Genomic DNA, 16,961 nt, shown 5'->3' with positions numbered 1-16,961 from the left:
GAAAAAGCTTAAATGCTTCAAAGCCTCAGCATTTTAACATTCCTCACACCTAGTTACATTTCCTTTCTCATTTTCTGCTAACAGGGTTCATATTGGATTAAATCTAAACCTAAGCATGATAAAGCTTTTCATCTTCTGAACAGAGCATTTAAAAGAAATTCCATCAGATTCAATAAAATTCTGTTAACTGGTATTTCCTTAGTTGTCACTCACACTTTCTTTTGACATGGTCTTCCTCAACCTTGAATCACAGGATGTTAAAATTAATTTTTTATTTATCAGAAGCAAGTTAAGAATTAGAGACAAATAAAAATGACACAAGGACATTTTAATATGTCACTCCTGCAAACTAATGTTGCCTGTCTTGTTACTGTTCAGCATTCCTAATCTAAAAACTTTTACTTCCTTTTATATATGTGTCAGTGCTGATTTTGAAGTCTTTTGCTTAGATATTATTTCCAATGAAGTATATGTTGCAATTCTGAGGAAATAATATTTTTTATGTTTCAGCCTAATTTTGTGCTAAAACAGATAGCAAAATGTCTGTATATGTCTTCTTTGCTTACATATATATTTTCATATGGAAATATTTCCAGGAACTTCCTGCAAGAAGTAATTATTATTTTATTTTCAAATTCTCATTTTTTTTTCAATTAGGTGGAGTTTGAAGATGGTTCTCAAATAGTAATGAAGAGAGAAGAAATATATACACTGGATGAAGAGCTTCCTAAGAGAGTAAAAGCACGTTTAGTGAGTATTTGTCGATGTTAACTTTGTAATATGTGTATATGCTCAAAAGACCAGTAACACTGTACTAGGATTTATTTTGGATTTTCGGTTTAAACAGACTCATGTTTTGTGAAGCCTGTGCTCTTCAGAGTGGCTAAATCAGCCCAATCATCTCTCCATTTGCTAGTGAGATGGTTAGTTGTTCTTCCAGTACAGGCAAATGCTGTTGTCAGACATAATTCTTTTCTCCTAAAAGGGACATGGTGTTTGCTTGGTCTGTCAGATCAGGAATGACCAAGTTAGTAAAAATTTAATTTGACAGACATTCTGTTCTTTCAGTTTACTTATAACAGATAATGTTTTAGAAACTTTCCAGCTTCTCAGAGCTTTGTGATTTTAAAAGCCTTAATTTAATAAAAAGACAATTAACTTCTTGTAAGAAACCATATAACTGATCAAAACTCAATAATGTTGCTGGCAGGATTTATCAGCATTTCACTAGTCTTTGGTTTAAAACCAAATCTTTGCTGCTTTTTTTAAAGTTTCCTGCTGTTTCAAACAACATCCACCAGCTACATTTTTATGTATGTATGCCTAGTGGAAAAGTGTTGAACCTCACAGAGAGTGTAACTCATAGCGGTTGAAAAGGGAAAGTACTTCCGTACATTTGTTGGAGGAGATGACTGTTTTTACCTGTCTTAAGACATTTTTTTCTGATGTAAAGTGCACTGGTCAAATATTCTAGGTCAAGAAACTTTTATGTAAGTGAATTTGGGATAAATGCACAAATCTTTCAGTGTCCTGACTAGGGTTAAGATAGATGTCTTGGAAAATGTTAAAAGAACCATGTAATGGGGTTTTTTATTATACTTGGAAAGCATACCATTGACTTTTTTTTTTTAGAATGCAGGGTAATAATAAGAATAATAGCAATGGGGTTTATTATATTGTTTTTAAAATTTATTTTTTAGAAATCAATGTCTTTTTATTTATTTGCACATTAACTTCATTAAGGAGTTAACTATAGATTTAAATCATTAAATTTGGCCAGCTGACTAAAAAACACCACAACAGTTATTGAGACTTCTGCATGATTTTTTACTAGTGCCTTAAATTTTAGAAATGTACAGGTCAGTCCTCAAGCCATGCCCAACAGCTCCGTCCCCTCCTCGTGCTGAACACAATGTAAGTTAAACATGGCCTATGATCCTGTTTCTGTCTATTGAAGTAAAAGACACCAGTTTCTTCTAAATGATGTTTTAGTTAATCTTGGGAGTTCTTCCATGACTCCAGCAGTGTAAGTTGGTCCAAAATATTTTGCCTCTGGTTCTAACCAAATGGCTTGTTGTTTGTTGTTCCACTGCTTTGTTAGTGGGGATTCCCAACTGGTGTAAATTTGGTGACAGGTGACCAAACTGTGACCCTGATTCTTTGCAAATTAGGCAGTGCCCAGGCTTTTTTTCAGGCATCCATGACATAGTACCTTGCATTTAAAACTTTCCTGAATAATACAAGGTGGTGAATATTACATGGTACTGCTAGGATCAAACCTGCCCAACAGTTGCATCACATCCATGTCACTGTTTTCTTTCATGAAAATTTCATGATAATTCACCTAGAATTATCATGACTGTGTGATCCCTGGATAAAATCTAGACTTACAACAGATGTTATTTATGTGTTTCCAATGAACACTACAGACAGAGAGAATTTAATGCAGAATAGGACATGCAAAATATGGAAAGATAAAAATTGTATTTATGTGTAATTAATGTCTGGTTTTAGTCTACAGCTTCTGACATGAGATTTGAAGACACATTTTATGGAGCAGATATTATCTTGGGAGAGAAGAAAAGGCAGAGAATATTGAGTTCTCGCTTTAAGAATGAATATGTGGATGATCCAGGATACCGCACCTTCTTAAAAAGCTCATTCCAGAAAAAATGCCAGAAAGGACTTTAAAGGAAGCAAGAGAAGAGAAAGGGTTCTTAATTAAAAAGCATGCAGCGTTATTTCCTATTGGGTTTTTTAATTGAACACTCCGTTTTACAGTGAACTAATCCATACACCAGCCTTGTAATCTGAAGTACTTGAGTTCTGATTTCATCAGTTAGTGTATTTAAGAATTTGTAATATTTTGCATTATAAAACCAGTGGAAAACCAGGAGAGATTACTAAATGATATGCTGAGGAGAAGTTTCAGTCCTGCTGTCATTGAAATAAGTGGTAAAATTCCCTTTGAATTCTTTGATTCACAATTCTGAGAAGGAGACATTTTAGTAAATAGAGGTAATGTCAGTGGCCTACTTTTTCCTGCACATAGGAAAGGATGTTAAGTTCCAGAATAGCAGTTTTTGTAAAACATTTTTAAAACAAAACCAGATTTGTACAACACTGAGACAAAAAAGCTGTACTTCCTTTGTACAGTGCTTTTACATTTTTATGTCACTGCTGTTTTCACTAGGATTTGATGTGGACTCAGCTATTGACTTAGGTATTTTTGGCTTTTAAGGGAGGTATCTTCAGCACAGTAAGGGTATTTTGTATATTTAAAGAGACAGATTTTGGCAGTTATTTTTAAACATATTTTTCATAAGTCTATTAAAAATTGCTACTTGTAAAATATAAATTTCTTTCACTGTGTGTATGAAAATTAGAGTTTAAATATATATGCTTAACAGCCTAATTTTGAATGAATATATTATGGCTTTTATTTTGAAATAATGTTCTAGCAATGTAATAATGTTTTAAAATAAATAAATGCTTTACTACAATTGCAACATTTTCCTGTTGATGTGATTTTGAACCCTATTTTTTCACACCTGTAGGAATCAAGAATATATGCTGTATTTTTCTGAACATAACAGAATATACACACAGACACTCACATAGCTTAATGTTAAAATGCAGAGTTGATAAGTACTGTACTTTTATTTCTTGTCTTTTTGTCTTTGGTATCTTGACCTTTCTGGATGTTTCACAGAAAACAGAAAGTCTGAATTTGTCTGAACACTTGGGTATGTGAACCTAGAAGGGAGCATTATCAAAATGACATCATCTGTTTCTTGTAAATTGGACAGTCAGCAGGATTTCTGACTGTCTGCCACAGGAAAGAGAGCCCTCCAAAATCCAATTTAAATCCGAGCCCTGCTGTTTGTAGGGGTCTGTTTGCAAAAAAACCTGAATATATGGACCCAGAGATTTTTTCTGTACAAAAACCCCGTCATATATATCCATACAGATTTTTGTTTCACTGAAGCCTTTCCATGATTATTCTTATTTTTTCAAGTGGGCAGTGAAATCTTTTCAATTGCTATGTGACACCTCAAGTGACAATGTAAGTTTTCTGTGTTACATTAACTGTCTTTTCTTGTACCATGAAATCACTCAGAATCCCTTTAGTCTAAGAAATTGCTTAGCTGTGACAATTGGAATGTATATCTAATTGATAGCACTTTCTCTAAAGGCACTGGGTTGTGGTGGATGCTGTCTGGCATATTTCACAGAATCAGGGCTCTATTTGTTACTGCAAAGAAAAGATAAAAACTACTGACAGATTTGCAAAATGTAAGATTGCTGCTGCCTTCTGCATTACGTGCAGCTAATAATCATGCTGTATGGAGTTTGTGCGACTGGGTTTTTGTAGTGGGGTCTACAGGGGTGGCTTCGGGAAGCTTCTAGCAGAGTCAAGGCCAGCTGGCTCCAAGACAGACCCATGCTGGAGCAGGCTGTGCCTGAAAAACTATATCCTGTGGAAGAGAGTGACACACATGACAGCAGTTTCTGGAGAACTGTTGCCCGTGAGCTCACACTGGAGAAGGTCATAGATAGCAATCTCCTGTGGGAGGAAACCCATGTTGGAACAGACTCCTCTCCCTGAGCAGTGGTAGGAGCCATATGTGATGAACTACCATAAGCCCCTTTCAGTGTCCCCTTCCCTTCCCTTCTTGCAGGGAAGGAGGAAGAGCCCAGAAAGAGGGAGATGTAGGAGGAAGGTGTTTCTAGGATTTGGTTTTACTTCTCATTATCCTGCTCTGATTTTGTTAGTAATAAATTGAGTTAATAGCCCCAGTTTGTCTTGTTTTGCCTGAGATGGTGTTTGGTTTGTGATCTCTCTCTGTCCTTAACTCATTAACTTATTGTTGTATTCTCTTTTCCCTGTGCAGCTATGGAGCTGAGTGGCAGAGTGGCTTTGGTGAGTGCCTGGCACTCAGCCAGGGTCAACCCATGACACCTAATTACCAATGCTTAGTTTCAAAATTCTGTGTTCTGTGGGAGGAAAGCTTTTATAATATTTCATGAAGGTTCAAAACAACTATGGCATTATTAAAAGGTTCAATTTTGTAATTGGATAGATGATGCTATATGGTACAAGAGACGCTAGATATCAAATGCATGTTCTTTGCCTGGATCTGATATGACCTGTTGTAAAACCATGAATAAATGCCTCATTTCTTTAGAGCGGATTTTTCTCTTCAAGAGCCTTGAAATTTGCTGACTAAAGGATTGCAAATTTTTTTATAGACCATTCAGGCAAAAAGTGGACTTGTTTCCCCTTCTACCTTTCATCAAGATCTTTACTTTGGAAGTTCTCAAAGGCACTGAAATAATTTCTGACTTTTGTAAGGTACTAGAAAATACCTCTGAGTAAATGAAAAGTGTAATTGTCATCATTGCAGTTTTGTACCTCCTGTTTCAGGACTCATGGTCTTTGCAAACTAGATGGGCTAAACAACTGTCCTGAAAAGACAATTCCTGTTCCCTTAAAATTCCTGAAAAGCCACATTTTTCTGTTCCACCGCAGATGGTGTTATGGACCTTTCAGGTGTATGAGAGAGAGAATATGTTGGTGTGGAATGCTTTGGGAAACCAGGAGCTTGCCGCAAACTGAATCAGGTAGACAGACACCAAAACATGATTGCTTGTTATCCACATAACCAATTCTCAATAGCAAATTTCTCCAGTAAAACATCTGTGTGTTATTTTTCTCCTGGTGTTAGAGAGATACATCTTTTCTAGTGAAAAACTAAGCCATTTTGTGACCATTTGAATTACAGTGTCTGTGTGAGGAAGCATGCAATAGGGTAGAAGGAGTGAAGCCCTCTTAAAGACTGGCTAACTGAATTGGCATGGTATTCCTAGGAGTGGAAAAAAAGACCCAAAAAAACCCCAACAAACTGCCCTCCCCCCCCAAGAATTGAATATTAATACCAAGAGAGCACAGCATGCTCCAGGATTGGATGAGCCATGTTCTTTCTATTGCCTTATACATACACGAACAAAGTAGCTGTTCTCTATAGTTGTAAGTCCTGAAGGTCATGGATGAGAACACAAAGTAATGGTTTGGTCAGGATACATCAAAATTATTTTTATTCACTCTCATCTGAAAAATATCAAGGAAGAATCTGAAGTACTTCAATTTATGCTGGCTTGTGAAGTAGAATGCTTTAATGCTATGACTCTGATTTCCACAGCTATAAGTAAGGTCTGATAAAATCAAATTACTAAAATAAGATAAAAATAAGATTACTTCTTTTGAATCCTATTTGCTATTGTATTACTGTAGCAAAGCAATTTTGTTGATGCTTAATAGGAGTTCTGCAATATATTGTGTTGTGCCACAGTGGTTAAAATTTTTCAATTAAAGAGAGTAATAGAAAAATTCCTGCAAAATATTTTTGCTTTGAAACTGGTTTATACTTTCCAACTCTGATGCAAGTGAATAGCAATGTTTTGTAACAGAGAACTTAATATGATATCCTGATATTTATAAGTAAAATAGAGCCAGATAGAAGCTGTCTCTTCTTACGCAGTTCCACTCTTTCTGATTTTGTGAATATAGAAGACATTATAGGGAAAAATAACTGATAAGCTACATTCTTCTTGAATGATCAATAATAAAAAAATTGTTACTTGTGCTAAATAACAAATATTTGTATTTGCTATCTGTGCTTCTCAATTGTGCCTCTGTTTAGTGGCACAATCACAGCTATTAACTTTGATAGCAGATGAAGACAAAATTGTAATTTCACTTACTGGTATGAAATGCTGAGTTTTCTTCAGTCTATAAATTTTGTAGTGTTTTTTCTGTTTCTTGTTAGCCAACTGAAGTATTTAATGCCAGTGTTCAAGAGCATTTAAGTAGGAGAGAAAGCTTATATAGGTTGGGAAAAAGGAATCTTTCCTGCACATATGCACAAAAGGCATATCTCTTTCAAAAATTGCAGAACTATCTGATAGATTTATCACACACCTTCACATTTCAAAAGCCATCTCTGGGGCTTCTAGTCTTGAATTCCAAATGCCTTAGATAGCATTTTTCTCTGACACATCTAGCAAAAAGAAAATGATGATGTTATGGTAGGGCATAAAAGTTTTACTGGAGTTCATCTCAACTGTTGTATATACAGTCTACTTGGTTATAACTTCACTGTTACTGCCAGACTGGATTATCCTACAGCCATCCTGCTGTTATTCTCAACACTTAAATGTATTTCCTCTAAACTTAGGTTTGTAGGCAGAGCTGGTAGCTGCTAAAACTTTTGTAAGAGCCCATTTGGAGTTACTAAAAACTTTGGCAATTTCGATATCCTACAGCTGAAATTTTTATGTGTGGGTTCATGTCTGAAAAGTCAGGAAAGTTTACCTCAAGCAATTTCGTCTTTTGGAATGATTCTGAGGAGGAGGATTAAGGATAAAAAAAATCATCCTTCTTTCTTTCCCAAAGTTTCCCAGGCCTTTATTTGGCAACATGCTTTGTTCCTTTATACAGTGAAAGATAGTTCCTTTAGACAGGGACGTGCTGGTGGATGACTGGAAGAGTGATTCCCATTAGACTTTAGAGGTCGGTTTGTGAAGTGTTTCTCTTGATGTGCTGTCATTTGACTGAGCCATCATAAACTGGTCTGTCGCTGGGACTCTGAGGCAGTGTCTTGGAAGAACCTGTGCCACTTCAGGGCTCCTTCCACCACAGTGCCCTTCTGCAGTGGGGGACTGGGCTGTGCATGCATCACCACCACAGCTCAGCACAGACCTTGCAGTCTGGGAGAGCCTTTTGTCCTTTTTTTTTTTCACCCTAGTTACTTCCGTGGAAGACAGAGGCAAGCTCTTGTTTGTTCTCAATGCCTTGCTAAAGGTGTTGCTGTATCGAAAAAAAGGATGGGGGAAACAAATGAAAAAAAGCCACAAAATCATGAAAGAAAAAGAAAGAACTCCAATTTGCTTCAATACAAAAGTGTTAAAAAGTTGGAGGCAAATATGGAGAATTCATGGAGCTGTAAGGACAAGAAATAGAGGGACCAGATTCTTAAAAAGAGATTTGTTCAGTCTCTGCAGAATTCAGGATGCCTGAGGGTCAAATTTCTTGTGGTATAAGCAAATGGCTGTGAAATGTACCAGCAAATTACTGAATTATTGCCTTTAGGAACATCATTAGGAACATTCCTGAAGCAAATTACTGCATGAACTCAAGGAGCAGTTATCTCTGTTCTCCTAAGGATCTGGTCCTTCTGTACAGATGGGAAGTCGGTTATATGGAATGAGATTTTAAATATTTTTCCCAGATTGGTTACTAGAAAAAAACAGGTTTTGTGTTTCAGTGCTTTTAAATTACTATGCTCGAGTTAAGGATGCAAAATATGAAGTATACATCTAAAGCCAAAATTTTCCCAGAAGATACATAATGCTTTAAACTTCCTCATATGTTCCTTACAGATCCAGTCACTAGACGAACTGTAGGAAAGAATCATCCTAATGACTCTTTGGAATGCACAGGAGTTAAAAGCAAGGAAGAATAGACACGAGGCACTGCATTCCCAAAGGCATTTTTTTGGCACAGTACTAACATTTGATGCCAATGTCATGCTACATTACTGAGGATAAAAGGCTCAAGGAACAATGTAACAGAACAAAATTATCTTTGAGAAGCTTCCATATCAAAAGTAGTCCATTGTAATCCACCTTTTCCTTTCTGTGTGGGCATATGAACTGTACATAAATAATAAAAAAAAAGCTGCTGACCAAGCTGCTAACCTAAGTCCAGTCCAGGTGGGGCAACCAAGGGTGACTTGCATGACTGCTATTTTTCTTTGGGTTCTATTAGGAGAATAAAAGCAGGAACAGGTGAGTTCCTTATTTATTATCTTTTAGCTGTAAAGAGAAAGGAGCAGTTAACAGTTTCCTTTTCCCATTGGCATATTGAAATAGCATTAAGATAGACTTCTGTGCTGAATATCTCTTTTTGTTATTTCAAGTTTTCTGTCCTCTCAAAAGAAGGGATGGAGCCATTAATTTCTGTGCTTATCTAGTTTTGTATCTCCCACTTCAACACCCCCCACCAAAAAAAGCAGTCAAAAATGAGCTAAAATTCTTCCAGCTCCAAACACACTAACAGAAAAAAGGACAACTTCCTATAGTTCCCTGACAGCCATGTGGAGCCAAGATGCGAGGAACAGAGATCTCAGGAATGGGAAGGACGCCTGTGTCTCCAGCATGTCTCCATGCTCCCTCTGTGGACTTTTATCTATCTAATGCCTTAAGACTTTGCTTGGGATGCATAGAATATGTTCTGCTTCACTTGTTCATGTATATGCCAGTATGGTCTGTAGATGGGGATCAGTGCTATCTCAGATAACAAAATGGGTACTGACTACTGCATTTTAAATGCTACTGAATAAATGCATAGCTACAGGAAACTGTGGTGCTGAAGGCTAAACCCAGAAATCATTATGTTTTCAATGGTGTCACCCTTGTCATCCACTGAAACAAAGCAACATAGAACAGCATATTGTAACAAGAGCTCACAACTTTGATGCCATCTTCCTGTTTGATTTTGGGCAGGTCTCCAGACATCATGTCTTTGCTTAGAGAAGATAGTGAATGTGAGACCATGTAAGCTGGTTCAGTAAGAGCATTTGAAAAATAAATGTAAGGTACGTTGTGAAATAACAAAGAGCTATATGAATGAAACTCTTCAGTAGCTCCTTTTGGCCAAGGGAAAGTCAAGCAGAGGCTACATGAGATGGGTGCTGTAACTGAAGGTATATCTGTGCAAAAAGAACTTTGATCTGCAGGATACCCCTGAGACAGTGGTGTAAGTATCGCTGTGTGCTTAGAGAACAAGCAGGACCAAGACACAACCATGCATGCAGAATCTTTTTCCCCATATTTTGAAACTCTAAAGGAGGATTTAAAACAACTGTTGAGCTTTCCAAGATCTTTGTTGCCAAAGAAGGTGGATGTCTGATGCATAATAATACTGTTGTGCTACAGCACTCTAAGGTTTTGGAATAATCAAAGAAGATTGCGCCTCAGGAAAATTCACCTGCTATTTTACTGGCCTTCCACTGCTGGGGATGACCAGTGCTGTAGGGGGGTGCATGTAACTCCCACCCTACATAAACGTGGTCTGAGTGCATTACTCTCAAATTCCAGCACTTTGCTCTGTGACACTCCCCCAAAGCTATTTAACTATAGGCACTCATTAAAAAAAAATCTTATTGTAGATGTTTCCTTGTGAAGTGCCCATCAAATAAACTGCTGAGATAGTAATGAGAAAATTCATGTCGATTAGTAATTTTTTAAAAAGATAGGAGAAACCAATTGAGAAAGCCCAGGAGGGTAATCACTTGCCATCTGAATTATTAATTTCATGATGTGTTTTAAGAGAAAGGACACGATAGCCACTAAAGGAGGCCCTGGAGGAACGCAATACTGGTACATCAACACAATTTATTTCTCAGCGATTTAAAGAAAATTATCTTAGTGACAAGTTTAAAAGTTTCCAGTTGAAAAGGAGATGCTACTTCTGGGCCAGTGGAGGGTCCTACATAGCTATGGTTGGTGGGCAAGGAGTAACCAAAAGCATTGGTGCAGCTTGCCATTTTTTCTTGCCATTTTGGCCATTTTTACCAGATGCACTGGGATATATCACAGGTATGCTCACCAGTTTCACAACTTCTCTGGCTTGTCTTCTCCCCTTCCTTGCCAGTCTCATGCCTTAGAGATAAAGGACAAAATGATAGTTCAAGTCAGGGACATGCAGACTTGACATGCAGACATGCATCTCTACTCTTTTCATGGTGTCGTAGTGAAAGAGCAGCTCTGACTCCATAACAAATACTACTGCAGCAATTTGTGTGACATGTCAGACAGTGCTTTAAATGAGGAAGGTCAAAAGTTTTCATAAAGAATAATACTAGATTTTTCAAATGGAGAATGGGGGCCGAAATTACTTGTTAAAAGCTATGTAGCACTAAGGTGAGAGCTGCCTGAGTGAAAGCTGCAAGTTTTTTGCCCAATAAAAATTATAGCAATACAGCAATTATAGCTTAGTTCTGCTATGAGAACAGTCTCTGGCATCCCCTTACTGTTGTCAGGCCATGTAATCCATTTTCTCTAGTGAATTACGTGGTATTCCCTATGGCAAGAATACTGTTTTGCATTTTCCTCCATTTCTTTTTATCTGGATTTTGTGGTTTGTGCTTTGCATACAGCCCTTAGACAATATAATTGCCTTGTAGAATCTCTCCCTCCCTGTTTAGTGCTCCCTTCCCCAGCAGTTTTTGACATGCAAAGGGCAGGGTAGAATTGATGACTCAAAATATCCTTACCTTTTATACAGCTCTGTACATACTCCTGTAGTGTCTGTGGCAGACTCCTCCTTAGTTTCAGTCATGTGCTTGATTTTCTCCTGCTTTGCTGCATAGTGAGTTAAGATTTTAAGTGTGCATTACATGCTGTACTCTCAATCTTTTGGAATTTGTTAGGGTGCAGTTTTGGGGTTCAGACCGGAGTGAAAATATCTCAAGAATCCTTGGTAAATCAGTAGACCACATGAATACCCTTCTTGTTCTACTTTTAATCTTTCTGTGGTGTATACTGCAAGAATGCCAATCCATAATTACATTAGAACTAATTACTTGGTGATTTTTATGTAAAAAAAAAGCATTTTTGTAAAAATTTTGTGAACAACATGTATGATTAAAAGGTGGATTTTTTTCAACATTGATTTTTACCAGTTGCAATGAAAATATATCCAGAAAAAGCACATTTCTCCTTGTTACTTTCTATCACAGTATTTAATGAACTGAATTTTACCAAATTTATTCCCACATCTCTATAGAAGGACTTAATTCTAGAGCAAAATTTTCATAAGAAAAGAGTAACAGAAGAAAAGCCAGTTCTGTATCTGGACAGTTGGAGCAGCAGCCTCTGAATGTAAAATATACCTCTATGTGTATATTTTCAGATAAAACTCAGAACTTCAGAAACTCATCAGCAGTATAATCTTTTGAACTGAAAGTCTTTTAGCAGCTTCCCCAGAGAGTTAATGGAAGCTGTGATAGTATTCCATTTGATAGTGATTTTGTCATTAGCAGTCCTTTTAGATAAGGGATTATGCTTAGCAACAAATGGTCACTTTTGCAGAAATAGAGCATTAATTTAGCTCCAGTTTCTAATTTTTAATTTGTCTTTACATGAAAAATGCAGTAAATTACTCTTAGACGTGAGATTTGTGATACAACATCTGAGTTGAATTTTTAATTAGATGTGTTCTGCAGTGTAACACGCATCCTTCAATTGTAACCTGTATACTTCTGCTTTACACATCAAGGCAACTGTCTGAGTACTTCGTTTCAGGTGGATTGTTTATGTTTGGATGTTTTATTTGATTGTGTTTTTGTTTGTTTGTTTGTTTATAGGAAAAGAGCTGGCTGTTGCAGAAATTAAGAAAACTATTTGCAAATAAAATATGACAGATTCCTGCAAATAGGGTATCTCCTTTTGCTCTCAAGCTTTGAAAGCATTGAAATAAGAAAGCAGGAGGAGATCTTATAGAACAGCAGAGGTTCTACTTGAGTATACATTACTGAAGAAATAAAATAATGCATAGATCATAGAAGGGAACCAAAGTATTTGGAATAAATGTTCACTGGATTTTAACTAGGATTTATGGATTCATTAAAGAGTCTCTGCAGCAAAATTAATCCTGATTATCTGCTTTTGAAGCAAAGTAAAACAAGGGAATACATATGCTTCTTAGCCCTATCTCTTCTAATCATGTTTTTGTAGCGTAGAATTGGGCATTTCAACTGCATAAATGGAAGTAATTTTTTATTGAATGACTGAAAATGCACATTCTAGAAAAGAAAGTATAAGGCAAAGTAATTCTTAATGGTTTTCTCCTTTTAGATTAGCTGGCAGATGCAATCATCAATTCTTTAGTCATGTGGGTTAGTAAAAAATTTTTGAGAAAATTAGAGTAATCTCAATTAAGCCGTACAGACCCAAGGAATGTACTTAAACTACCTATATATGTATATATAAAACCTCCAAACCTCACCTTCAAAAAGTTGTCTTGTGACAGACAGATCAAAGCACATCTAATTTTGAATGAAAGCCCATTCCTGTCTTCATTTTTCCAGGCGACATGGAAACACATGATTTAGATAATTTGTTGAATTTCAGTTGAAGGCTGAAAATACCATCAGTTAAAATGGAATGAAAATATCCCAGTAAAGCTCTAAAGAAAGTTAAATCTCCTCCCTTGGTGAAGAGTTTAAGGCTTAAATTGTAGTGGCTGGTACTGGTGATGAATTGGAAGCTGCCTTTCTCGCAGTGGCCTGTCATCACTCTGCTCTCTGCTCCTCTCGTGATTTGATTGTTTGTTGACGGGTGGCACGAACAATATATCTCCTTAATCTCATTGGGATTTAGTAAGATTGGATGTATTCTTCAATGAAGTACAAGGAACATAGTCTTATATGAAAGCTTTCTGTCATTTTAAAAAAGAAGTCTCTGAAAACTTAATTTTAAGCAGACTTTTAGCTTAAATAGTCATTGAGGCAGTAAATGCTTCTTCCCCACCAGACTGGCAGGGACAACTTCAGTTTTGCATTCGGGAGGAAACTACCAGACCCTGCTCAATAGTTAAGTCTCCAGTTAAGGGGTTTTTTTAATAGCTTCCGTGGTTTGTAAGCATTTTGGCATCAAATCAAACTTTTCTCATTACACAAGTTGTGGCTCTCTACATTTGGATACAAAGTTACTACAAAGATACGGGGGGCGGGGTGAGGGGTAACACAGGAAGCTGCATTCACCAAAGGAGAATTTTCCTTCCAAACTGAGTTAGCATGAAGAAGTACTTGTTCCTTGGGTGAATAGAAATCCTGAGCTGTTAATCACAAATAGTGTGATTGGAATACTACTTTCCAAGGGAGAATCCTGCCTAAGCCTGGCTGGATGTGGTATTAAGCTGTGGCTTGGCTTTGCTGGCAGTTCCTGTGCTAATTAAAGTAACAACATGAAGATTTATAAAATGCACAATAAAGTCCTAACCACAGATGCCAATGGGGATGGAGATGATTTTAGTTGAAATCACCCAGGTTACCAAGACAAGCTGGTAATAAATGACCCTGCAGAGATGCAATTTTAGTCCCTTGCTTTTCCTGCCACTTGAGTAGCAGCTCTGTTAAGACAAACAAAGCGCTGTGATATGCACTGTGAAATCGCTGTTGCTGAAGGTCTTTAAGAAAATTTTAGACCAGCATCTGTCTAAAATACCTTAGGAATAGCAAGAACTGCTTTAAGGCAGGAGGTGTGTTTCTTTCTGCTGCAGTTTTGTGCTGTAAAAAATGGGTGGGTGCTTCAAAAACCTCAGCCTGAATAAGGCTAGTTGTATGTAAGCTTTGAGTATAGGGTAAGGACTGTGGAGCTAGCTTTCTGTGGTCAAAAAATGAAAATATTCTCATGATAACATTAAGTAAACATTTACCATGAAATTCCTTTTTTGGAAAACAGATGTGTTTCCATTTTATCTTCAAGGGAATTCTCTTAATGATGACACTAGATAAAAATATCCAAAGTTTTGTTTGTAAAATTTCATTGTCTTGCTAAAGAAAATGTCTGTATATTAATTCTGTGTAAATAGCAATATTCTGTCAGAGGAAAGCAATCAGAAGATATTGTATTTCAACTTTAATATGGCTGTACTACCACAATGCTACTATCCTGAATTTGAAATTAATTTAATTGAGCTCTAATGAATAAAATTAGTTGTCCTAATGTAATTAAAATCTCAACTGAAGGGTTTAGCAAATGAATATAATGGTAATTGTGGCTGGCTTGATCTTTTGCAACCTGAGATTCTCAGCTACATCTGTCCATTTCCCTTTCCCAAGGTAAAAGATAGTGAGTAACCCCAGAGAGTGGGTGCTGGAGCTGCTCTTTAGAGCTGCTTACTGAAGCAGTCTGACTGCAGGACAAATTGCAATGCTAGTGAAATGAAAGACTGAAGAAAATAGCCTTTTACTGGAAGCAGGGTGTAGAAAAGTCGATGTTAATAATTGCACAGTGCTGAATGCCTTTTCATATTCTAAATAAAAGTGGTGGCAGTATGATTCATTTGATACTTTGCGAACTAAACCTTCTCAGCACTGGTTATGAAATAAATATATGAGCTCAGAGAGCAGTCCCGGATCTCTTTGTGAAAAGTACCTTTGTGATTTACGTTTCAGCAAATCACAGAGTGGTTTGGGTTGAAGGGGCCTTTAAAGATCAGCCTGTGCCATGGGCAGGGACACCTTTCACTGGAACAGGTTGCTCAAAGCCTCATCCCGCTTGACCTGGAACGTTTCCAGGGATGGGGCATTTACAACCCCTCTGGACATCCTGTCCCACTCTTTCATTACCATTACATGTGATGTGACTTTTCCACCTTAATCATAGCAATGTTACAATTCTTCTGTTCTTCTCTACTTAGGGTCAGGAGCTTGGCTGCATTTAATGAAGATGGGTTCTAGAAGTATGAATATGTATTTGATGTGTCATATGACTTCCTAAGTTTTTCAAATGCTACCTTCTCATAATTCAATAATTTAATAAATCATTTAATAATTACAAATGCAGGAAGGGATAGTCCTCTTCTGCCACACAACCCCTCTAGCCTAAAAATATTAGCAATTCCTGAGAGATATGTAAAAGGAATAACAACAGGAGAAGTAGTTTTGAACTGTGCTGTAAATCTCCTATTCTTTTACTTTTTCTGTTTGGACACATCATGCACTCTCTGTATGTAGGTTTTCTTTTATTTGTCAGATCCTTTTCCTACTGTGCCATAACCAACCAGAGCTGCAACTGTGTGTCCTGCCTCAGACTTGTCTGATCTTTGATTTGCTGGCAAGCAGAGAGCTTTTCTCTGTTCTTGCGCATGCCGTAAGATCACTTCATCAACCTTCCTTACTGATTCCTTGGAAGGGTGCACTAGACCTGGGGCTGTATGTTATCAGTCAGAAAGTTTTTCCAATTTAAATCTTGAGGAAGTTGGATATCTGGAAGCTGGATGTGTCAGTCAGAGGAGGGACCCAACAGGAAATCCCTGAACAAACTCTGTCTGTTGGAACAGGATAAGGAGAATGAAGTAATAGTCTTTTTTTGTTTCTGGGGTGGGGGGGTTTTGTTTGTTTGTTTTTGTTCTGTTTGTTTGGCTCGTTGGTTTGGTTTTGGGTTTGGGTTTTTTTGCATATGCTGAATCAAAAAATATGCTTGGAAGAAGTAATAAAGAACTTTTGCAGTTAGGTAGTGGCAGTGCCTTCTGTTCTTTTCTGAAAGGCAGGCCATAAGCCTGAATGTTTCTTGTCTTTCAAAGTGAATTTTGTGGTGTACCTGTAACCTCTAGCTGGGCTGGCATGTTTATCTTAGATGGAAGTAACTAATATTTTTGGCAATTATGTAAGTTGCTCACTGTGGGGGTCACAACACTACTCTCACAGAGAACACCTTGCTCTTGCTGCTATTTCAGCAGCGTTACTGTAGCTACTGCTGTTCCCCGTAGAAAATAAATTTGTCTGAAGCAGAAAAAGCTGGCTGCTCTTTGTGTATAGAGTTTCACAGCAAGATGGTGTGTTGCCCCTTCTACCCAACAAAAGAATTTTGCAGAATATTGGAAGGTATGACTAACAATACAATGACAGTGTTTTCATGTATTGTTTGCCATGTTTTTGATTCACTGCTTTAGGTCTGTGTCTAACATCTCAAAAGATACATATGTGATTTGTATATTATCTGAAATTTATCTCATTAGATTTAGTATAGCAGAGAAACAAAGCAGATAAAAAAGTTTAATTTTCTCTTTATTGTTCCCTAAAATCATCAATAAGAAAGTACGAAAAACCATGAACAGACAGAAATACAATAAACACAAGCAAGAAAATATGTTGTCTTTGATACAGTGG

At 37.0% G+C, this 16,961-nt stretch overlaps 1 protein-coding gene across 2 annotated transcripts in view; it reads left to right on the top strand.

Moving 5' to 3' along the window:
- The window catches only part of KDM4C (lysine demethylase 4C), a 259,796-nt gene extending 255,928 nt beyond the window's left edge, over positions 1-3,868 (top strand). For both annotated transcript variants that reach the window (XM_054284529.1, XM_054284538.1), the window contains 2 exons: positions 658-750; positions 2,515-3,868. In XM_054284529.1, the coding sequence (XP_054140504.1) occupies positions 658-750; positions 2,515-2,691 (270 nt within the window). In that variant the 3' untranslated portion in view covers positions 2,692-3,868. The remainder of the gene's footprint in view (positions 1-657; positions 751-2,514) is intronic.
- The last annotated feature ends 13,093 nt before the right edge of the window (positions 3,869-16,961 follow it).

Source organism: Melozone crissalis, unplaced genomic scaffold, assembly GCF_028551555.1.
Source record: "Melozone crissalis strain CALT ecotype California unplaced genomic scaffold, PUWL_Pcris_2 ptg000005l_1, whole genome shotgun sequence".
NCBI lineage: Eukaryota > Metazoa > Chordata > Aves > Passeriformes > Passerellidae > Melozone > Melozone crissalis.
Note: the sequence above shows the minus strand (reverse complement) of the source record. Positions and strands in the feature narration are given on the sequence as shown.